Source organism: Xenopus laevis, chromosome 3L, assembly GCF_017654675.1.
Source record: "Xenopus laevis strain J_2021 chromosome 3L, Xenopus_laevis_v10.1, whole genome shotgun sequence".
In the NCBI taxonomy this organism is placed as follows: Eukaryota; Metazoa; Chordata; class Amphibia; order Anura; family Pipidae; genus Xenopus; species Xenopus laevis.
In genome coordinates, this window is record NC_054375.1 from 85361788 (window position 1) to 85387183 (window position 25396).

General features: G+C 37.8%; 1 protein-coding gene across 6 annotated transcripts in view; it reads right to left on the reverse strand.

The window, feature by feature from the left end:
• cacna2d1.L (calcium channel, voltage-dependent, alpha 2/delta subunit 1 L homeolog) overlaps positions 1-25396 on the reverse strand; it is a 303885-nt gene that overhangs the window by 16232 nt on the left and 262257 nt on the right. For 3 of the 6 annotated variants that reach the window (XM_041586546.1, XM_041586549.1, XM_041586548.1), the window contains 12 exons: positions 24324-24344; positions 21732-21792; positions 20663-20760; positions 8772-8856; positions 8255-8317; positions 6798-6901; positions 6119-6205; positions 4805-4872; positions 3607-3645; positions 2948-3019; positions 2309-2461; positions 2167-2219 (listed from right to left, as the gene is read on the reverse strand). In XM_041586546.1, the coding sequence (XP_041442480.1) occupies positions 2167-2219; positions 2309-2461; positions 2948-3019; positions 3607-3645; positions 4805-4872; positions 6119-6205; positions 6798-6901; positions 8255-8317; positions 8772-8856; positions 20663-20760; positions 21732-21792; positions 24324-24344 (904 nt within the window). The remainder of the gene's footprint in view (positions 1-2166; positions 2220-2308; positions 2462-2947; positions 3020-3606; positions 3646-4804; positions 4873-6118; positions 6206-6797; positions 6902-8254; positions 8318-8771; positions 8857-20662; positions 20761-21731; positions 21793-24323; positions 24345-25396) is intronic. The other 3 variants (XM_041586547.1, XM_018252695.2, XM_041586550.1) reach the window with 2 other exon arrangements.

Genomic DNA, 25396 nt, shown 5'->3' on the forward strand with positions numbered 1-25396 from the left:
TCACACAGCGCCCTCTGTTGGTTATATCAAAGAATAACAGTGCACCCTCTGTTGGTTATATCAAAGAATAACAGTGACTGCAATATCACACAGCGCCATCTGTTGGTTATATCAAAGAATAACAGTGCGCCCTCTGTTGGTTATATGAAAGAATAACAGTGACTGCAATATCACACAGCGCCATCTGTTGGTTATATCAAAGAATAACAGTGCGCCCTCTGTTGGTTATATGAAAGAATAACAGTGACTGCAGTATCACACAGCGCTCTCTGTTGGTTATATGAAGGATTGACAGTGATGGCAATATCCCAGAGCACCCTCTGTCGGTTATATCAAAGAATAACAGTGACTGCAATATCACACAGCGCCCTCTGTTGGTTATATCAAAGAATAACAGTGCACCCTCTGTTGGTTATATCAAAGAATAACAGTGACTGCAATATCACACAGCGCCATCTGTTGGTTATATCAAAGAATAACAGTGTGCCCTCTGTTGGTTATATGAAAGAATAACAGTGACTGCAATATCACACAGTGCCATCTGTTGGTTATATGAAAGAATAACAGTGACTGCAATATCACACAGCACCCTCTGTTGGTTATATCAAAGAATAACAGTGCGCCCTCTGTTGGTCATATCAAAGAATAACAGTGACTATATCACACAGTGCCATCTGTTGGTTATATGAAAGATTAACAGTGACTGCAATATCACACAGCGCCCTCTGTTGGTTATATGAAAGAATAACAGTGACTGCAATATCACACAGCGCCCTCTGTTGGTTATATGAAAGAATAACAGTGACTGCAATATCACACAGCACCCTCTGTTGGTTATATGAAAGAATAACAGTGACTGCAATATCACACAGCACCCTCTGTTGGTTATATGAAAGAATAACAGTGCGCCCTCTGTTGGTTATATGAAGAATTAACAGTGACTGCAATATCACACAGCACCCTCTGTTGGTTACATGAAGGATTAACAGTGATGGCAATATCACACAGCACCCTCTGTTGGTTATACGAAAGATTAACAGTGATGGCAATATCACACAGCACCCTCTGCACATAGTAGTGGGACAGTGAGACAATGCGCACAGTAATCCGTTTGGCAATTCTCTGTCACCATCAACTTTGCAAAGAAGTCCGGTTGATCACTGGGGGGTCTCTTTGGCGGAATGTGCGCTGCTGGGAGACAGGGCTGTAGTTGTGTCTAGGCTTATACTAGAGTCAATACGTTTTCCCAGTTTTCGTAGGTAAAATTAGGTACCTCGGCTTATACTTGGATCGGCTTATACTCGAGTATATACGGTACATCTCGTCGGATGCCATGGGATAGGGCTCTTACAGAGAGTTTTTACCTGTGATCCCCTGCGTTCCGGTTTCATTCGTTCAGCCGCAGGGGAGCGCAGGAGTAGACACACTGAATTTTACATAACATATGAACACATAAAACCGGAATGCAGGTGAGCGCAGGTAAAAATGTTAGTCTGTAAGAGCCCCAACTCAAATTTTGACCCTTTCATTATATATAGTGGAATAGGTTAATTTGCTATAACATACATGCTAGATTGGACCAGTAGAATTACCACTACTAATCAATCAACAATTGGTTTAACTTTGCTACAAGTTGGACAATTAAAGATATTTTGCTTACTACTGTTAACTGCACTGGTCCAAATATTTACCAATATACAATGTAATGTACAATGATCTCTCTTGCATTTTCTTACAATGATATGACCGAAACCCCTTAATATTAAACAAAGCACATTACCTTAAAACTAATGTGAGCATTAAAAATAACTTAACATAATAACACAATAATACAACCTCACTGGAACTAGAAAACCCCCATAATAAACTTTCAAGCATGAGATGTTTACAGCATAGGAATTGCTGGTTTGATAAATAAATACAAATTTTGAAAGTTATTGAAAATTCTCTTCTTGTGGTGAACCTATTAGATTTATAACTTTAAAAAATTACCTCTGAACAAGTAAGCCTTTCCCTGCCAATAATGTACTTGGAAGTTGGGGTTAACAGTGACATAATTCCCAGAATTCCAGGTTACAGCTAAGTCAGTGGGATAAGAATTTTGCCCCTGCAAAATGAAGAATCATAATAAACCACTGTATATCAAAACAAAAAGTTAAAACTTACCAGGCAGCGGCAGAAGCCCACCATCCAAGGTTTAAGATATCCGCTATGGTGGGCTGTAAAAGAGACATTTATTATGTTATGGCTCAAATGCTGGTCATTAACCTTATACTGAAAAAAAAATGTAGTATAGCATTTTCCTTACCACAAACACAGAGCGAGTAGCAGCTGTTTTTACTGGCTCATCCGCTTGATCACACACAGACTGGTAGTCGTAAGATTTATTGAAGGCATACACAGAAATGTTAACAAGCTGCCTCATCAGGCTAGGGTCAATCTCTCCAAAGAATCTGCCAATCTAGAAAATAATTTAGAAGTACATTGAATAGCACCAGAAACAGAGGACGAAGAGAGTCATAAAGCAGAAAAATCATGGATATAATAGCAACCTTAAAGGAACACTTCAGTGTAAAAATAAAAACTGGGTAAATACTGTAGATAACCTGTGCAAAATAAAAAAAATATTTCTAATATAGTTAGTTATCCAAAAATGTAACCTATAAAGGCTGGAATGACCAGATGCCAGAATCCAACATCCTTCTTTCCATCTCACTAACTCTTAGTAAGTCAGTGACTTTAAGAGGAGCTATATGGGACATAACTGTTCAGTTAGCTTCCAATTGAACCTTAGCATGCAGGTCAGATACAAAAGCAAATGGTTATGACCCATATGCCCCCCCCATGTGACACTAATTGGTTACTGAGTGGTAACTGAACAAATTGTTCCATTGCAATTGCTACACAGTTTCTCAAAATGATGAATAATTATTTATGTAATAATTACCTGCGTAATATGATCCTCTTGATTGGACATCAATAGAAACCCACCATCATCCAGAATTACACAATCCAATTGCTATGAAATTGAAGCAAATGAATAATAAAAATCTTAAAACATTATGGAGAGAAAGTATATCGTCACTATACACTAACACAACTTCCACCTGTGACAGGGTGCTTACAACCTCATTGAAAAGTACAGGCTGGTTTCTTCATGCGGTTCATGCAACTTTAAACAGAGGAAACGTGGTTCTGCCTTTTGTAGAACATGATTATTAACATGTTTTAACATTAACATTTAGTTGTTAACAAAGTTGCAAGAGTGGGAAATAATCTATGGCCAATCAACTCACAGAAATAGCTTTGCATCATTTATGTAATCCTACATATTTAGGACATAGATTACTTGTTTCATAAATTTTCAAGTACAGATTTTCTTTATTTTTAATAAAACTAGCAGTTAGGCAGGTTAAAATAGTTGAAAGGTTGAACTTGATGGACGTGTGTCTTTTTTCAGCCTAACTTACTGTTACTATGTGATCATTTTTATTATGTTCACTCCATATTGTGGCTTAAATCCATTTGGTGGCAAAACAATCCTATTGAGTTTCTTTAATGTTTAAATGATTTTAGCAGACTTCAGGCAACATGGTGAAATCTTACCTTACTGTTCGTTTTACAGTCACAGATTTCCTCCTTACACTAAAGAATGGAAATGAATAATTATCATACACAAGGGAGAATAACATGAGGGAACTAACATGACAGGCATGCATTTAGGATTACCCAGACATTAGGTGAATTCTTTATGGATACACTAAATGACAAGGGACACGCATAGGAATGGTGGGCTAATTTTTTAACCATGTAGTAGGTGCAAAATTGCAATAACCAATAGCAACGAATTAGTAATTTGCCTAATACAGATAGTATACTAAAAGCCAAATATTTGATTGACGCAGGTTACCACAATAATATTTGCACCCCTAAATGAGCAGTTTCTTTTATAAGAAATAATATATATATATATATATATATATATATATATATATATATATATATATATATATATATATATATATTCCATATGAATGAGGATTTTTATGGCTTCTTATAAATGTAGAAGTACTGCATAAATGATGTACAGCCATGCTGTTGTATTGTTTTGTTTACTTGTTGTATTGTTTGTTTACATGTTTTCTAGAAATAATATATTCAAGGGGTGGTTCACCTTTAAGTTAACGTTTGGTTAGGTTATGTTATAAAATAGCCAGTTCTATGTAACTTTTCAACTGGTCTTCATTATTCAATTTCTTGATATTTTTATAATCATTTGTCTTCTTCTTACGATTCTTTCCAGCTTTCAAATGGGGAGTCACTGAACCCATCTAAAAACAAATGCTCTTTAAGGCTATGTATTGTTATTGCTACTTTTAATTACTCATCTTTCCATTCAGGACCTATTCTATTTATATTCCAGTCAATTCATGGTTGCTAGGGTCATTTGGGCCTTAGCAACCACACTGCTGAAACTGCAGACTAGAAAAATGCTGAATAACTTATAAAACACAAATAATAAAAAATGAAAATCCAATTGCAAATTGTCTCCGAATATCACTCTCTACATCATACTAAAAGTTAAGTCAAAGGTGAACCACCCCTTTAAGCCATGCATGTACAGTATAAAGCAAATTACACAATATTTGCTCTAAATTAAATATTAGAGAAATATTAATACTTGCCTGTATTCTATAATGATCCTTCACCATACTTACTAAAATGTATTGTTAGCATTTGGAACACTTTTTTGCACTATATTGTACCAAGTATGAGTAAAATAACAAACACATATGCTTCTCACCGGGTTTTTGGTAGTGTCCCTTGTAAAATTTTTCATCCAGCTGTTAACATCTATTTTTATTCCAACAACTGAAACACAAACAAGCAAGAAAAATTTAAAGTCACCTACTGACTGATTCCAGTAAAAGTAATAAAAACGTATATTTTTTGTAACTGTAAATAATTTGCCATGGTGTTATTTTATTGGCTGGGATGTGCTATAACTTGTGCAGATCTCATACACTGAGAATGGATTGACTGCTCAAAGTTACCCTTAAACAAGAATGTGATCAACATGTCTGTAGCTGAAGGTCCTTTGTAGGCTGATAATACTGTATGTGCTACATTCTAAGTGCTACATTCTAAGTGCTACATTCTAAGCTCTTCTTTGTCATATTCTCGCTACAATTATTTTAATTTTTTTCCGAAGACAATATGTCAATACAATTGCCCAGAGTTTTGGAAAGGTACAAATGAATGGGTGAGTATGCAATCATTGAACAAACTGAACAAACACAGTTTATTCAATGTTTACTGTTTGAATCACATAATGTGGACTTTCACAGAGATGAGCAGTGAAACCAAGCCAGTTATTGTATGCCTGTCCCGGAGGATGGCTGCATTATATGGCTGAAACATTTGATCATTGAATTTATGTCATTTTGCGGTTTTATGAAAGATCTGTGAGAGCATCATTTATTTTATTTATTCATTTAAATTTTGGTGCGAACAAGCACATTTCTACAATATCTACAGTACCATTCAAGACACTTTGTCATGCCCTGTAATCAGCATGCACAATATTTCATCTATAATTGAAACAACTGGCATTAAGGTTTATAGCATATATTTAGGTACAGCACTCCTCCTACTCCATGCTTCCACACTAAAATGAATGTATAGACTTAGTACTGACCTGCAGTTTCATTTGCCCCCTTATTTATCACTATTGATTTCAGCATTGTATTTTGGAGATAGAATGTAGGCACTGGACTGAGATTTAGACTGCAAGCCAATATACATTCCCAGTACAACCAACCTAAGAATTGACACCTTCATCTAAAAATAATTCAGCCAATATGATGTCAGTGATGTCACGAGAATGGTGGCGACTCCTCAAAAATGCAAAACAGCCTCGGTGGCAATGGCTTCATGATTTAAAAAAAATCGTTCCACTTTTGTGAATCACATTAAGAAGAAAAGATAAAGCATGGAATGCTAATAGTGTAGAATTAATCACTCAAGAAGAAATGTAGCTTTTTGCGTACTAAGGTATTCAATGTATGTATAATATAAGAATGTGTCAGCTATATACTCTGTAACTACTGTTACTTACCAGCAGGTTTAAGCAATTTACCATCAATGGTTATTTCAATAGCCTTGCTCACCATAATACCAGAATCAGCCCTGGAGCCTCTGGTTTCTATATTAAAAAAAAAATCAAACAAAATTGTCATATACCATGGACCAGAGCTTATCAAATTCAAGCACTATAATATAATATATTAATCACTGTTATGAAGATCATTATGTAATGTGCTACTACTACTACTACTACTACTACTACTACTACTACTACTACTACTACTACTACTACTAAATAATAATAATAATTAGAATAATAATTAGGGATGGGCGAATTAGACCCTTTTCGTTTCGCAAAAAATTTGCCGCCAGCGAAATGTTGCAGATGGCCATTAAAGTCTATGGGCGTCAAAAAAATTGTCATGTGGCACCATTTTTTTGACGTGCGTCTTTTTTTTTTTTGGCGCACAACGCTATACAAGTCTATGGGTGTAATTTTTTTCTGCGAAACAAGGCGAAAAAAATTTGCCCATCCCGAAAAATTTATAATAATAATTATTAACTTTAGAAATTAGGATTTGCTCCAAGATTCACTTGTTTATACTTAAGTAAGGCACAATGTACACATTTGCTAAAAAACATTACACATTTGTGTTTCAAATCAACTAAACAATGGAAAAATTGAACCTGACACTAGGTACCATACTTACTGTTAAAATATGGTGCTGTAAAGACATAGTTATCATTATCCAAACTACGTTTATAGAAGCTATCCTCGTATGTTTCTGGATCTTCAGGCCAGTCTTCTCCAGCACTAAAAAAAATGGTGACAATTAAATTACAATTTGAAATTTCAATGAATTATTTTGATTATTAATTAAATTACTTGGGTCATGGCCTTTTGAGGTAAATCCATATTACTAGAAAATATATAGTCTTGCTTAGCTGTCAGCTATCACAAACTATTATTGTTTGAAATGATACACACCCAAAAAAAATCTCCATTTATCACTTCCACCTCTTCATCACCATTATATAATTCAAAATTATTTCTACAGTCCCATATAAAACATAATAGAAGGAACAACAACACTCTTATTTTTCAGCAACTGATTATCTGTGTTTACTCCTTGGACTTTTGAGTAAAGATGAGTAAGAGTAAAATGCATGTCAGATTTTCTCAGAGGGAATATTTTTAATTTCAATTTACTTGTAATTTTCTTTACATTAAACTGTAGCAGCAAACAGTATATTAAGGCAAACCATTTGCTTTGAGCGGAAACGTAATGTTCTCAGTATAGGTGCATTAGAAAAAAAATTGGTTTCCTCTACAATTTAGAAATCTTAAGAAATTCCACATAAGATGTGAAGCCTATGATTAAGTGTCCTGGATGGACACGAAACGAGTCAGGCTTTTAGTTTTATACATAATGTAAAATAAAGACTTTTTTCTATTATTCGTAATTTTGGCTCCTGGATTCCATTGACTGTTTGACTTGGTGCTCCGGAGTGGTGCCTGCCCGCCATCCAAGGTTGTCATGTGTTATTCCCCTTTGCTCAAGGTCTGGGGCATGCGCACCCGGACCCACCATGGAAAGCGGTAAGCTTGTCCTTCTATCCGAATTGTCCATGCTTCCTATGATTCTTATCCACATAAGATGTGTCTATTTCAGCATTTTTGTAGGTTTTGTAAGGTGGGAGTAGCCACTGAGTAGTATCAGTGGAAATGCCAGAAACTGGTAGCTGGGCATTATTGTAATGTCCAGAATCCTGATCATTTTATTACTATCTCGGTATTCTGAAAATCCATAAAACTGAATTTGGCGATACACAAAAGAGTTTGCTGAGCTTTACCAGAAATTAAAAGTTATTGTTTGTAAATCAACTGCAATGAGCCATAGGTTTGTTCAAGAAATGTAGGACAAAGCAAATTTTGTGAACAATTGTGATTCTCAGGCTGGATTCACAAAGTGTATTCCAAATGACACATAAAATAAAACAAACCCAGTGAATTAAGTATGGTTTTGTTATATAACTTAATATATGTTGTTATATATGTTGGGTTTTACTCAAGTTTTTAACTTAGAAAAAAAATTAATTAGGGAGCTTAAATAAAAAGGATATAAGCATAACAATAGGTTACAATAGTTACAGACATGGTACTTACAAACTAGGGTACACTCTTGTTATCCCACCATCAGTGGCAACAAATCTTGCAAGAATACCGTTGCTGTAAATAAGAAAAGTTAAGGAATCATATTAAATGATCACATTTATGTAATATTTTCCCAGCAGAATGAAAGAGTTGCTAGCGTAAGCAGAATAACTAAATAATGTACATACTGTTAAATGTTTATATTTCCAATGCCCACTGAAATCACTGTATGGCACTAAACCTTCAAATCTTTGGTTTTTGACATTTTTTTTGTAGCCATGGTCTAAACAAGGGCTCTCCAAATGAATATACACAGGCTGTATAAAAGGAATAAACATGCTTTGAAACATTCCAAAAAAATATCCATATGTTCTCAATAAGTTGCTTGACCTACTGAATCATGTGGTTATGTTATTTTAGTCAACAAAGCCAGTCTAAATTCATTTATTTTACAGAAATGACTGTCCTTGGCTCCGCCAGGTACATTTAAACATAGCATATTCAAAACCAAGGCGTTTCAAATACTTACGGTGATTGTCCTTTCCAGTGAAGTTGAGCAAGTTCAAAGGTAAATCCTGCATCCAGCAAAACCCTATTCACCATATCTGTATTACCTATGAAAATAAAGGCAATATTTTGGGAGTGATGTGTTTTGACAAAATATACAGTAAGTGTATAACATTTGTGAAAGATTATGTTCTTTGGACTATTAATTACACTCTTAATCAGGAAGTTGTTTTGTACATAAAATAACAAGAGTGATTTATAGAACTGAAATCTAACCAATAGTCAAAGTGCTGCAGTAGCAGAATTTGATGTATCACCTACTCTGTGATCAGAATAGGGAAGCTTCGTAGAGCAGAACCAAAGTATAAATTGTTCTACACAGACAATAAACAGCATTTTTCAGAAAGTTATTGATTTGAAAGCAGTAGACTAGCATGAAGATAAATTGCATTTGTTTGTAAAGACAAATACAAGAGTCCTCTGCACTCAACCCATTATCAATATATTTAAGACAGAGACATTTTGTGCATACTGCTACTGAAAAATGCCTTACCCTTTAAACAAAACAGGGATTGTTTGTCCATATATTGCAATATATTTAAGCTGGCCAACTACGTCAAAGTCATCCCATATCTGGCCAGTCCTACGCTCAATTTTCATTTGATTCCTTAAGAATTCAATTGCTTCATTATACATTTTACAAAGGGACTAAGTTTTACCTGCAACTTACTAGCTGCTTTCAAAGCTGCTTTCCCACTGGTGTCTAATAAAAGGGCAGCCAAGTATGGAGGTTTACTTTGAAAGCAGCAAGTAAGCTGCAGGCAAAACTTAGTCCCTTTATAAAATGTATAATGAAGCAATTGAATTCTTAATGAATCAGATGAAAATTAAGCATAGGACTGGCCAGATATGGGATGACTTTGACGTAGTTGGCCAGCTTAAATATATTGCAATATATGGACAAACAATCCCTGTTTTGTTTAAAGGGTAAGGCATTTTTCAGTAGCAGTATGCACAAAATGTCTCTGTCTTAAATATATTGATAATGGGTTGAGTGCAGAGGACTCTTGTATTTGTCTATATGTATTTTGTGGTCACAGCCTGTTTTTAAAAATTAGTGGTGAGCACAACTTTCCCTTTTTTGTTTGTAAAGAACACCTATTTTCCTACTTCCCTTACATTCCTAAATTCACAAAAAATATATAATTATTTGTAATAATATTTGTTATTGTTTTTCACCATTTGCTTTTTGTAATACATGCCAGCAGCACACAGCCTTTGATTAAAATGGCTACATCAGTCTTGCACTGTATATTGAAACTGATAAGTATGCTAATACATTGGTTTATCATCCACGTAAATGTTGTACTGTTATTGTAAAAGCTAAGCATTTAAAGAAAGTACATGATAAATATTACAAGTGACTTCCCAATATTACTGTCAGTATCATAACTTATAAGGTAGATAAAGCTCACTGTGCCCCCTACATCCACATTGTTTCCTGGCTTTCAGACTGTCAGGAAGAGAAGGTAACAATGCAATAACAAAGTGTTTTACTAGTCCTAAAAGGTCTAAGAGCTCATCTACAGTTGATGTATTTCCTTTATAAGTTTTTTCAGAATCTTGAGAAACGGTACTGCCCTGCCATTGCTTCTTCCTGTATATTAAACAAGAAAACTCTTACGTTCATTGGGATGTTGCAACACATGCTTGTTATCACTATTCTATCCTGTTGAAATTAATATGGAACACATGTCTTAAAGTGACCAACATTTTCATGACTCATGAAAAAAAAAGTGCTTCTGAAATGTGTGACTTAAATCTGACTTAAAGTCTTGCATGAGCCTTAAATATTTGCCAAGTGAGTTGCTTTTAGCAATACATAAGTCATAACTTAATAGAATTACGCAAAGCTATATACAGCTGGAAAGAGTATAGCAATATTTAACCGTTCCTTTTGTTTACTGAGGTAACCACATCCAGTAAACCGTAAACTAACTTAGCATTTGTAAAATGACTTGGAGTCAATCCCAAGTTTCTATAATTCTAAACTAAGTTCTCATTTCAAAGCTACACAGGTAAAGTGACATTACCAAGAATACTTTTAATATTTACATGTTAATTTCTAACACCTGGCTAATGGACGTCAACCTTTCAAGGTGTTTTCTAATTTTAGGTACATTTTAAAGGCCCTCTTTTGAAAAACAGCACTAGTAAAAATGAAGGGAGCAGATTTCAAGACTTTGATATCCACTGTTGTTCCATGTTCCTGTTGTTCTCTAAGTGAACTCCTTTGTGGATGCTATTCTTTATTAAATAAGTTCCCTGTTTAAGTTACAAGAACCACTTGCACCCAAATATTGTGCATTGCATACAACTGCACCACTTAATTTACTATAGGCTTACAGCTACATCAAAGATTTTTAATTCGAAGTACTGGAATGGGACCTGGTATCCAGAATGCTTGGGCCGTGGGGGAATCTTTCTGTAATTTGGATCTCCATACTTTGTCGACCAAAAAAATTTAAAAAACCCTAATGGTGGTTTTTCCACCAAAAAGGATGAATTATATCTTAGTTACGAATAAGTACAAGGTTGAAGTTGCGTCCAGGTCGCCGAATGCTGGCGAAGTTGCGCTAACGTTGCTGTGACAAGCGAAGGGAATTTGCGATAGCGTTGCCTAATTTGCATACGGTGGGAAGTTAAAGTTCAACGGACGTATATGTTGCAGCCAATACATTACACAAGCCCGGGAAACCTTAATAAAATAAAATAAAATTGTTATAATGCCCTACACATGAGCCCAGTGTATAGTATATGTGCCATATGTTAGGAAATGTAAGGGGAAGCCAGGTACCCCAGAAAAAATGTACGATCTTTTGCAGCCTATCACCCTGAAAAATAAAAAGTCGCCATCGTTTTTTGGGACTTAGAAAATTTTTCAACTATTTTTTGAGGAAGTCCTATCTACTCTATTGCACTTAGCCTGGTCTGAGGTGGTGAAGGAAGAAACGTTCAGTAAAATCTGCATCTAAGTGAATTTGCGTAGTTACGTCCCATCATCTTTGCCAGGCATAAGGGAGCGAATTACCGCTAGAGTCTATCTCCTTCACTAGCAAAGTTACGCCTGCACCCATTAGTAATTTGGCGAAGTAACGAAATGACGTCATGCTGGCGAACTTTCGCTAACGTTAGTCACTTCACCCTTTAGTAAATCTGCCCCCAAGGGAGATGGTCTTTAGGGATGTAGCGAACGTCGGAAAAAAAGTTCGCGAACATATTCGCGAACTTGCGCAAAAATGCGAGCGGTTCGCGAACGGTTCGCGAACCCCATAGACTTCAATGGGAAGGCGAACTTTAACATCTAGAAAAGACATTTCTGGCCAGAAAAATGATTTTAAAGTTGTTTAAAGGGTGCAACGACCTGGACAGTGGCATGCCAGAGGGGGATCAAGGGCAAAAATGTATCTGAAAAATCTGCCTGTGTGTGCTTGGAAGAGATAGTGTAGGGGGAGAGCTGTTAGTGATTTCAGGGACAGATGATAGTAAGTTTGCTGGCTAGTAATCTGCTTGATACTGCTCTGTATTGGAGGGACAGAAGTCTGCAGGGATTTGAGGGACATTTTAGCTTAGGTAGCTTTGCTGGCTAGTAATCTACTGTTCTCTTTAAACAACTGCCATACGTTGACCTTGTAGGCATTGTTTGCCCAGTTTTTTTGGACGCAGCCACTGAAGCACAGTTGCCAGAAAAAATATGCCATATAAATGCTGAAAATAGTCATTTTTCGCCATACGTTGACCTTGTAGACATTGTTTGCCCAGTTTTTTTGGACGCAGCCACTGAAGCACAGTTGCCAGAAAAAATATGCCATATAAATGCTGAAAATAGTAATTTTTCGCCATACGTTGACCTTGTAGACATTGTTTGCCCAGTTTTTTTGGCCACAGCCACTGAAGCACAGAGGCCAGAAAAAATATGCCATATAAATGCTGAAAATAGTCATTTTTTTGGTCGCAGCCACTGAAGCACAGTTGCCAGAAAAATTATGCCATATAAATGCTGAAAATATAAATTTTTTTGGTTGCAGCCACTGAAGCACAGAGGCCAGAAAAATTATGCCATATAAATGCAGAAAATATGCATTTTTTTGGTCGCAGCCACTGAAGCACAGTTGACAGAAAAATTATGCCATATAAATGCTGAAAATATAAATTTTTTTGGTTGCAGCCACTGAAGCACAGAGGCCAGAAAAATTATGCCATATAAATGCAGAAAATATGCATTTTTTTGGTCGCAGCCACTGAAGCACAGTTGCCAGAAAAATTATGCCATATAAATGCTGAAAATAGTAATTTTTTTGGTTGCAGCCACTGAAGCACAGAGGCCAGAAAAATTATGCCATATAAATGCAGAAAATATGCATTTTTTTGGTCGCAGCCACTGAAGCACAGTTGACAGAAAAATTATGCCATATAAATGCTGAAAATATAAATTTTTTTGGTTGCAGCCACTGAAGCACAGAGGCCAGAAAAATTATGTCATATAAATGCAGAAAATAGGCATTTTTTTGGTCGCAGCCACTGAAGCACAGAGGCCAGAAAAAATTAAACCAGTAGGGTTTGCACCCTAGTTTGTAACGGTGGCGGAGGGAGGAGGAGGACGCTAAAGGACAGCTGTGTGTGGAGTCATGAGGCTTGAAGAGAAGGACAGCTGCATAGAAGTCAGAACAAGTCTTCCGGCGTGCAGTAACCCTCCGAGATCCACCCCTCATTCATTTTAATAAAGGTCAGGTAATCGACACTTTTGTGACCTAGGCGAGTTCTCTTCTCAGTTACAATCCCTCCTGCTGCACTGAAGGTCCTTTCTGAGAGCACACTTGAGGCTGGGCAAGACAAGAGGTTCATGGCAAATTGTGACAGCTCTGGCCACAGATCAAGCCTGCGCACCCAGTAGTCCAGGGGTTCATCGCTCCTCAGAGTGTCGATATCTGCAGTTAATGCCAGGTAGTCCGCTACCTGCCGGTCGAGGCGTTCTTTGAGGGTGGATCCAGAAGGGTTGTGGCGCTGCCTTGGACAGAAAAACATTTGCATGTCTGACGTTACAGACTGGCCAAAGGGCTTTGTCCTTGCAGGTGTGCTCGTGGCAGGATTACTGGCACCTCTGCCCCTGGAATGTTGATGAGTTCCTGAAGTGACATCACCCTTAAAAGCATTGTACAACATGTTTTGCAGGCTGGTTTGTAAATGCCGCATCTTTTCGGACTTGTGGTATGTTGGTAACATTTCTGACACTTTATGCTTGTACCGAGGGTCTAGTAGCGTTGCGACCCAGTACAGGTCCTTCTCCTTAAGCCTCTTGATACGGGGGTCCTTCAACAGGCATGACAGCATGAAAGACCCCATTCTCACAAGGTTGGATGCAGAGCTATCCATCTCCGCTTCCTCATTATCAAGGACTGCATCATCCACGGTCTCCTCCCCCCAGCCACGTACAAGACCAGGGGTCCCCAAAAGGTCACCACTAGCCCCCTGGGAAGCCTGCTCCTGTTGGTCCTCCTCCTCCTCCTCCACAAAGCCACCTTCCTCCTCTGACTCCACTTCTGGCACCTCTCCCTGCGTTGCAGCAGGTGCCTGGGTTCGTTCTGGTGATTCCGACCAGAAATCGTGCGCTTCCAGCTCCTCGTCACGCTGGTCTACAGCCTCATCTGTCACTCGTCGCACGGCACGCTCCAGGAAGAAAGCGAAGGGTATTAGGTCGCTGATGGTGCCTTCGGTGCGACTGACCATATTTGTCACCTCTTCAAAAGGTCGCATGAGCCTGCAGGCATCGCGCATAAGCACCCAGTAACGGGGGAAAAAAATCCCCAGCTGTGCAGATCCAGTCCTACCACCCAGTTCAAAAAGGTACTCGTTGACGGCCCTTTGTTGTTGCAGCAGACGTTCCAACATAAGGAGCGTTGAATTCCAGCGAGTCTGGCTGTCAGAAATCAAACGCCTGACTGGCATGTTGTAGCGCTGCTGAATGTCAGCAAGGCGTGCCATGGCTGTGTAGGAACGTCTGAAATGGGCCGACACCTTTCTGGACTGGGTGAGAACGTCCTGGAATCCTGGGTACTTGGAGACAAAACGTTGGACTATTAAATTTAACACATGTGCCATGCAGGGCACATGTGTTAAATTGCCTAGTCTCAACGCTGCCAACAGATTGCTTCCATTGTCACACACCACTTTTCCGATCTGCAGTTGGTGTGGGGTCAGCCACCGATCGGCCTGTGACTGCAGAGATGACAGGAGTACAGATCCGGTATGGTTTTTGCTTTCCAGGCACGTCATCCCCAAGACAGCGTGACAACGGCGTACCTGGCACGTCGAATAGCCTAGGGGGAGCTGGGGGTGCACAGGTGTGGAGGAGGAGAAGGAGGACCCAGCAGCAGAGTAAGAAGAAGAAGAAGACGAGGTAGAGAGCGATGGAGGAGTAGAGGTGGTGGCAGAACCGCGTGCAATCCGTGGCGGTGACACCAACTCCACTGTTGTTGTTGAGCTACCCATTCCCTGCTTCCCAGCCATTACCAAGTTCACCCAGTGGGCAGTGTAGGTGACATACCTGCCCTGACCATGCTTGGAGGACCATGCGTCAGTAGTCATATGGACCTTTGGCCCAACACTAAGTGACAGAGATGCGGTAACTTGGCTCTGCACATGTTGGTACAGGTGTGGTATTCCCTTTTTAGAAAAAAAATTGCGGCTGGGTACCTTCCACTGCGGTGTCCCAATTGCTACAAATTTGCGGAAGGCCTCAGAGTCCACCAGCTGGTATGGTAAAAGCTGGCGGGCTAAGAGTGCAGACAAGCCAGCTGTCAGACGCCGGGCAAGGGGGTGACAGTCAGACATTGGCTTCTTACGCTCAAACATGGCCTTCACAGAAACTTGGCTGGTGGCAGATGACTGGGAATGGGAACAGGTGGTCAAGGTGGAAGGCGGAGTGGAGGGTGGTTCAGACGGGTCAAGGAGAGCAGAGGTAGAGCAGTAAGATGCTGGACCAGAAGGAGTGTGGCTTTTAGTTTGCCTGTTGCCTTTGAGGTGTTGCTCCCAAAGTGCTTTGTGCTTGCCGCTCATGTGCCTTCGCATAGAAGTTGTACCTATGTGGCTGTTGGGCTTACCAAGGCTCAGTTTCTGACTGCACTCATTGCAAATTACAATGCTTTTGTCAGAGGCACACACATTAAAAAAATCCCACACTGCTGACTTTTTGGAAGTGTGCGATCTGGCGGTAACAGTAGAAGTTGGCGGTATTGGCGGCAATGGCGGGTGCGTTGGCCGGCTGAACACAGGTGCCGATACATGTTGTTGCCCTACTGATCCCTGCGGGCTGTCCTCCCTGCTTCTTCTAAGTCTTATTCTCCTACTGCCTCTCTGACTCTCCGTCTCTCCATCTGAACTACCCTCCTCTTGCTCTCTTCTACTAGGCACCCACAAAACATCAATCTCCTCATCATCATTCTCCTCAGATGCATCAATTTCTTCTGACACATCACAGAAGGAAGCAGCAGCGGGGACCTCCTCCTCATCACTCATTATGTCCATCTCTATCGTGTTCTCTGCCAGAATTAAATCTGGTGTAAGGTCCTCATCTCCTTCATCTTCTTCTGGCAATAATGGTTGCGCATTACTCAGTTCAAGAAACTCATTGGAAAATAACTCCTCTGACCCCAGTGCAGAAGGGGCACCGGTGGTGGAGGAAGTGTTACGTGGGGTGGCCATAGCAGTGGAGGATGAGGAGGATGTTGTGGTAAAGTTAGAAACGGTAGAGGATGGGGTGTGCTGTGTAAGCCAGTCAACTACCTCTTCAGCATTTTGGGAGTTCAGGGTCATTGGCTTTTTAAAACTGGGCAATTTGCTAGGGCCACAGGATTGCATAGCAGCACGGCCCCTAGCACGGCCTCTGCGTGGCGGCCTGCCTTTGCCTGGCATTATTTTTAAAAAAACAACAACAACAACAAAAACTCAGTTGGTTTTTCTGGAAACGATAATACACACAGCTAGATGGCGGGTTGAAGAAAACACTGTGCAAATAATGCCTACAAAGTCAATGTATACACTACTACAGCGGTGGATACGGATTACGTAAAATATATGAATGCTGCTTGAAAAAAAGTAACTCAAGTGGTTTTTCTAGAGACGATAATATTATCAATATTTAGACAAAATGTGAACAAGGTCACACAGCTCGATGGCGGGTTGAAGAAAACAGTGTGCAAATAATGCCTACAAGGTCAACGTATACACTACTACAGCGATGGATACGGATTACGTAAAATATATGAATGCTGCTTGAAAAAAAGTAACTCAAGTGGTTTTTCTAGAGACGATAATATTATCAATATTTAGACAAAATGTGAACAAGGTCACACAGCTCGATGGCGGGTTGAAGAAAACAGTGTGCAAATAATGCCTACAAAGTCAACGTATACACTACTACAGCGGTGGATACGGATTACGTAAAATATATGAATGCTGCTTGAAAAAAAGTAACTCAAGTGGTTTTTCTAGAGACGATAATATTATCAATATTTAGACAAAATGTGAACAAGGTCACACAGCTCGATGGCGGGTTGAAGAAAACAGTGTGCAAATAATGCCTACAAGGTCAACGTATACACTACTACAGCGGTGGATACGGATTACGTAAAATATATTATGGCTGCTTGAAAAAAGTGACTCCGGTGTTTTTTCTGGAGACGGTAATATTATGGATATTTAGACAGAATGGGAACAAGGTCACACAGCTCGATGGCGGGTTGAAGAAAACAGTGTGCAAATAATGCCTACAAGGCCAACGTATACACTACTACAGCGGTGGATACGGATTACGTAAAATATATTATGGCTGCTTGAAAAAAGTGACTCCGGTGTTTTTTCTGGAGACGGTAATATTATGGATATTTAGACAGAATGGGAACAAGGTCACACAGCTCGATGGCGGGTTGAAGAAAACAGTGTGCAAATAATGCCTACAAGGCCAACGTATACACTACTACAGCGGTGGATACGGATTACGTAAAATATATGAATGCTGCTTGAAAAAAGTGACTCCGGTGTTTTTTCTGGAGACGGTAATATTATGGATATTTAGACAGAATGGGAACAAGGTCACACAGCTCGATGGCGGGTTGAAGAAAACAGTGTGCAAATAATGCCTACAAGGCCAACGTATACACTACTACAGCGGTGGATACGGATTACGTAAAATATATGAATGCTGCTTGAAAAAAGTGACTCCGGTGTTTTTTCTGGAGACGGTAATATTATGGATATTTAGACAGAATGGGAACAAGGTCACACAGCTCGATGGCGGGTTGAAGAAAACAGTGTGCAAATAATGCCTACAAGGCCAACGTATACACTACTACAGCGGTGGATACGGATTACGTAAAATATATGAATGCTGCTTGAAAAAAGTGACTCCGGTGTTTTTTCTGGAGACGGTAATATTATGGATATTTAGACAGAATGGGAACAAGGTCACACAGCTCGATGGCGGGTTGAAGAAAACAGTGTGCAAATAATGCCTACAAGGCCAACGTATACACTACTACAGCGGTGGATACGGATTACGTAAAATATATGAATGCTGCTTGAAAAAAGTGACTCCGGTGTTTTTTCTGGAGACGGTAATATTATGGATATTTAGACAGAATGGGAACAAGGTCACACAGCTCAATGGCGGGTTGAAGAAAACAGTGTGCAAATAATGCCTACAAGGCCAACGTATACACTACTACAGCGGTGGATACGGATTACGTAAAATATATTATGGCTGCTTGAAAAAAGTGACTCCGGTGTTTTTTCTGGAGACGGTAATATTATGGATATTTAGACAGAATGTGAACAAGGTCACACAGCTCGATGGCGGGTTGAAGAAAACAGTGTGCAAATAATGCCTACAGGGCAAATAATGCCTAAAAGGTCAACTTATACACTACTACAGCGGTAGTAAAATAAAAAAAAGTAAAATAAAAAAAAAATGAATATTAAAAAAAAAATATTAAAGTTGGTGCTGCTGAACTACTAGGAGCAGCAGATTAGCACACCAGTCCCACTCCCCAACACTGCTAGACTAATAGCACTGGGCTCTTATAGTAGTAGTAGTAGTAGTAGTAGTAAAACAACAAAAAAATAAATAAAAGCAGTCCTTACAAGGACTACTGTTATTGCAGCAGTCAGCAGATGAGATCAGAAGCAGGACAGCTGCCCACTGCAGCTACATACAGAGCACTGCAGTAGAAGGTAGATTACTAGCCAGCAAAGCTACCTAAGCTAAAATGTCCCTCAAACCCCTGCAGACTTCTGTCCCTCCAATAACAGAGCAGTATCAAAACGATTACTAGCCAGCAAACTTTCAACTGTCCCTGAAATCACTAACAGGCAGCAGCTCTCTCACTACACTATCTCTTCAGCACACACAGGCAGAGTGAAAAAACGCTGCAGGGCTTCGGTTTTTATAGGGAAGGGGAGTGGTCCAGGGGAGAGCTTCCTGATTGGCTGCCATGTACCTGCTGGTCTGGGGTGAGAGGGCAAAAAAAAGCGCCAACAATGGCGAACCCAAAATGGCGAACGTCGCGCGACGTTCGCGAACTTCCGGCGAGCGCGAACACCCGATGTTCGCGCGAACAAGTTCGCCGGCGAACAGTTCGCGACATCTCTAATGGTCTTCCCTTAATTCAGAGCTTCATGGAGGATGGATTTCTGGATAACTGATCCCATACCTGTATATGAATAAGTTCAGTAGCTTCTATTATGTTCTTTCATGCTCAATTTAATGTTTTTAATCGCATAGACTCTGGCTACATCCTGCTTCCTATCATACCAAAACCCTTCTCTAGCATTGTACCTTCTCTAGTATTGCAAAGGGAACTGACAAGGGGATGGTTTAATAGCCAAGAAGTTAAAGAACAAGGAAAGTCTAAAATAGAATAAGGCTAGAAATGCTGTATTTTGTATACTAAACATAAGTATGAACTTACTGCACCACAAGCCTAATCAAACAAATGATTTATGCTTTCAAAGTTGGCCACAGGGGGCTGTCATCTTGTAACTTTGTTAAACATCTTTGCCTGACTCTGCACATGCTCAGTGTGGTCTGGGCTGCTTAGGGATCGTCATAAACAAAGCTGCTTGAGTTCTGCATGGCTGGTAAGTAAGGCGGAGGCTCCCCCTGCTGTTCATAAGTATGATTGTTTCCCTGCTCAGCAGTTAGGGACCATCTGACAATTCCTATCCACAGCAGTAAATGAAGGGAGAATTTCACTGCATACAGTCAGGTTTCTTATAAAAACATTTTTTAATTAAAGTATATTGGAGATAGGTTTCTTAAAGTACAAAGGGGATTTTATTTGTTTGCCTTTCCTTGTCCTTTAAAAAAAACTGTGAAATCCACTGTTTTGTAACCACCGTCCAACTTTTATTTTCTGCTTTGCCAGCACTATGCCAAATACAAGAGTTACATAAATATGTGTAGGTTAAAATTTTAGGAGCAGTTTGCTCCTTCCCCTTGCACTTCAGTAGTGTGTAATTTAAGTATCTCAAAAGGGAAATCCTGTACATACCTCCTAGTCAAGGCAGGACTTTATACATTGGGTTTATTTGTGTCAGCACACTGCAACATTAAGCACAGTAGAACCAACTGCCAATTTTGTCCAAGGTTTTAGTAAAAATAGGTGCAAGCATGTTTATTGGTTTTGAGGACATGTACTTATTTTGTACTTAGATATTGCATAAGCTCTCTATATCTTTCAGCAAAAAACTGGAAAGGAAATTAACAGTAACAACAACAGTCTAACTAAAGTGTTGTTCTAAAATGCATGTATTGTAATTGCATTTGTATTATTACAACATTTTCATATTTGTACTTACATGATGGACTATTTGGTGTTTTCCGATCTATGAATGAATTAAAATTTAAGAGGAACTCTGTGTTATTGGTGGACATTTTTAGGTCAGAACAGTATTCCCTAATAGAAATAGAAGAACAGAATAAATGAAATTGAAAGGAACATGAAGTAAAAGCTTTCACAGGACCCTGAACAAAGATACCAGTTATTAAATTAAGCAGTATTAATATCTGTTTGGCCTTTTGTGACAAGTTGGAAGTTATAAATTGAGTAAATCACACAATGCAGGCACAACGATTTGGAGTTGAAACTGTAGAGGAAGCTTTGGGTATTCCATAGTGTGGGAGCTGCATTTATTAAAATGTATGACATTTCCACACAAAAAGCACAATAGTTGTTTTATATAACATAGCTGATGTCTTTAATGGCACAGCCACTAGATTATAATATGCCTGCTGCCGTATGTGGAATGTTTTGTAATGCATGTAATATTTTATTATTAATTACGTGTATTGTAAATTAAATGTATTATTTAGCCATGATCATGCCCACTGTACATTAAACAAAACTTTTGTTTTCCAAATGGCAAAAAAAAAAAACCACAAGATAGAAATCTAAGCAAATGTTAAATAAATCTAAAGTTATAGCAAAACTGGCACCTACTGTCCTAAGGTGAATGAAATTGGCGATAATTAAAGGCAAGTGGAACGGGACAAACAAAAGTCCCTCTGACAGCTGTTTGGGTTAAGCAAGTTAGGAGTTCTAATATTCTCTCCATCAAACCTATATCTTAATATTAGTCTCTGCCTACTGGTTACAATAACTGTGCCATAAAACCCCTACTTTATACAAATACCAATTATAAACAAATATGCTTATATATGCATTGTTCTTATACATAGCTACTGTATGTTTCAGATTCACACCCAAATCTGATGCCCTTATTCCATTTGTCTTTTCTTCTCACTTGCCATATGGACAAACCACATAAGCTAAGCAGTTGTATTATGTAATAAGGTATCTAGGTGGTTTTTAATAAAAGCCGCTAAAGAGGACAATATAGAATAGAAAGTAGTGGGAAACTGATCAACCTTGGTGCTAAGAAAGTGTATCCAGTTTCTTCAAAGTGCTCAGGCTTCAACGTTTCAGAATCTGAAAATGTAAACAGATAATGGTAAAAATATACAACAAACATGTTGTATACAAACATATTGAGCACTGGTGAAAAATATAAGCCCATCCTAAAAGGAACAGTTTAGTGAAAACAAAACTGAGTAAATAGACAGCATTTGCAAAAAAAAGAAAATGTTTCTAATATAGTTAGCCAAAAATTGAATCAATAAAGGCTGGAGTGATTAACAATTGGTCTATATTTAATCAGCCTTCTAAGCTAAATGTGCTCTGCCCATAGTGCAAAGAAAAAAAGGCTGCATGACCACCAAGTGACTGAACCAGTTTCCCTAAGTGTATTCTGTATTTTGGCTGGTGTGTCGCCAGCATTTGCCTTCCTATACTATACCCCATATGTAATAAAAGGCACTAAGTTTGCCCAGGAGCAGTAACCCATAGCAATCAATAAGATCTTTGCTTTTAAACTGGTGGCCAGTAAATTCTACTTGCAGATTGAATGCTATGGGTTACTGCTCCTTGGCAAAATTAGCACCTTTTATTACATTACCCCCTTATTTTAAAGATCAAAGCACTGGTTTAAAAGTGGCGACTTTTTTAGTCTCTGCGGCTTTATTGTCCAAATAAATTAAAGTCATTAGGTTTTTTTCTTATGGCAACATTTTTGTCCAAATGCATTAAAATCAATGGGTATTTTTTCTTATGGTGATTTTTTTTCTCTGTGACAGTTTTGTCTTGGCAACTTTTTTGTTGCATCAAATTTTTGCTGCAGTTTCATGAAAAAATTTGCAAATGACATAATGTGGGATTTTGCTGCGAATCCATGGCTGGCAAAAAAAATTGCTGATCACTAGTGGTGTACGATAATATAATATAATGTGCCCAAATGGACTTAACTAGCAATCAATTTGTTTGACAAAGTGAATGATTTGTCATAAAATAAAAAAAGATTTGGTGGACATTTGGTTAATGCCCATTTTATGCCCATTCAGAAAAAAAAAATAGTTTCTGGATTTTAAGTATAATTAGAAGTTATGGTATTTTTATTCAGGAAATGTTTTTGATACAATTATTGAAGTCATTCATAACAACTAGTGATGGGCGAATTTGTCCCGTAAATTCGCAAAACGGGCGAAAAATTTATGAAACGCAAATTTTGACGTCAGCATCAATTCGCAGGCGTCAAAATTGACTCAGATGACAATTCGACGTCTAAATTGTTGACGGTGCCGGAATTGTTTCTGGCATCAAAAAAACTTTGCCAGCGCCAAGCGTTGAAATTTGCAGCGAATTTGCGCCTGCAGAATAAATTCATCAATCACTGATAACATTTTTATTTTAAATGTTCACATATTTAGCTATTTTTACAAGCATATTTTCAGAAAAAATAGCAATACAGGTATAGGATCTATCATTTTAAATGCTTGGAACCTGGGGTTTTGTGGATAAAAAAACACAAACATTAAAATAAACCCAATAGGATAGATTTGCCACTAATATGGATGTATGCAGCTAAATTGCCATCAAGTATTATTTTATTATTACAGAGAATAAGCAAATCATTTTTAAAATATGAACTATTTGCTTAAAATGGACTCTATAGGAGATAGCCTTTGTGTAATTCAGGACTTTCTGGATAATAGGTTTCCAGAAAATGGATTGGATACTATTACATTTTAAAGGTAAACATAACAATTATGATAAGTATTATTGGAAACAGGTTATCCAGAGAGTTCCAAGATATGCCCGTTCCATTTTCAAAAGTCCAAAGAGCTTCAAAATATGGCAGTGCCATTTTCTATTGTATACTTTTAAAATATCTTAATCTATGGTTGAGTTGTTTTGTCTCTGCCATTCAGGATTATAGTCCAGTGGAACAATCCAGTTTTGTTTTAAACAGCCTTAAGGTATGGGGCTCTATAGGTGGAGCCCTCTATCTGAAATCTCTCTCATGTTGAATCACCATGTAATGACAAGCCCATTAAATGCACTGTACATGTATAGCACTATACAAGTGGTATTCTCGTTTTAATATTTTTACTTACTGTATAAATTGAAATTCTTTATACAAATTCCTTATAGGTAAAACATTTTTTTATATATATATATATATATATATATATATATATATATATATATATATATATATATATATATATATATATATATATATATATATATATATATATATATATATATATATATATATATATATATATATCTTAAATGCAGCATGGCTTATGACTGACAGCTAAATGGACTTTTGTGTGTCCATTTTTCTTGGGTGAAAATACTTTAATGTAATAATTTGATACAAATTTGGATTGTTAAAATGTCTAATGAAATAATAATAATAAACAGGTAAAATCATTTTTATTAAAAACATAAAAAAATGCAACTATACAATGTATTACTTCTGTCTATAATAAAAATGTTATTTCATTTATAGCTCATGTCACAGACATAGAGGGGTTTATAAAAGTACACAAGGAATGGAAATCCAGGATACAGTTTGTAGAAAATAGAAGGAACGTAAGGGAGAAGGAGATACTTGCCCTGTATTTTGAACCTTTTGGCTGAAAATCCACCAGATAGAGAAAGCAAGGAAACATGAAAAAACAAGGTAAAGCATAAAAGGGGTCACAGACAATATTTTATTCAATGAGCTTCTTGAATAAATATATTGTGTCTAGCTCAATGGTGTGTTCATGTAAAAGCTGTAGTTTGGAGAGAGAGCCACGAACACCCATCACAACTGGAATGTATACAAAAATGTAATAATTCCTCATACTGCAAGTATTTCTAGGGATCACAACATCATCTCACTTATTTAATTTAACTTCAGCGGCAATAGACACATTAGAATCAAATTAATTCCATGTACTATACATGAGGTCCAGGACAACTGAAAATGCTGATTAATTTCATTAAGTTCAGACACAATTGGACCTGGAGCATGGCAACCGTTTTGTTACACCACTGTAGGTGACACATTGTGTTTTATAAGGCTAAAGGTACTCTACCATCAAAAATGTTATTTGCTTAATTGTATTTAGAGGAATAATGCATATACTAAATATACTTTTATTTTATCAATCTGTAAGACTATTAAAATGCTTAGAGTTCGGTCTGCTTAATTTGTAGCTGTTTTTTATTCCCTTTTCATAGACCCAGACATTTTTTTTACAGCAATAATTAAGGTCATGGTAAATTAAGGATATTAATGCATAACAACAGCTCCCATGCATTACAAATTGTGTATTATAAGCAATGCATGAATCAGCATCCATTTACTATTGCTAAATGCAAACTGTTTACCAGTAAGTTCTATATCTTTAAAGTGGACATAAAACCATAATATTACAACTTACTATAGATTGTGCCTCTCTATTAAATATACAAGTATTTTAATAGAGAGACTGTTTCATTACTTAATCCTGGTTGCCATCTGTTGCCCAAGGACATATTTATGTGAATATATTTGCATATACAATGTTCATACATATTCCTGGTTATGTGGATGCACTAATAAAAGAGATTGTGCAATCACATTTTCAATATCACATTTATTAACAAATGCTATTCCTGCCCATTTCTACAGAGCACTAAATCTACATAGAATATATAT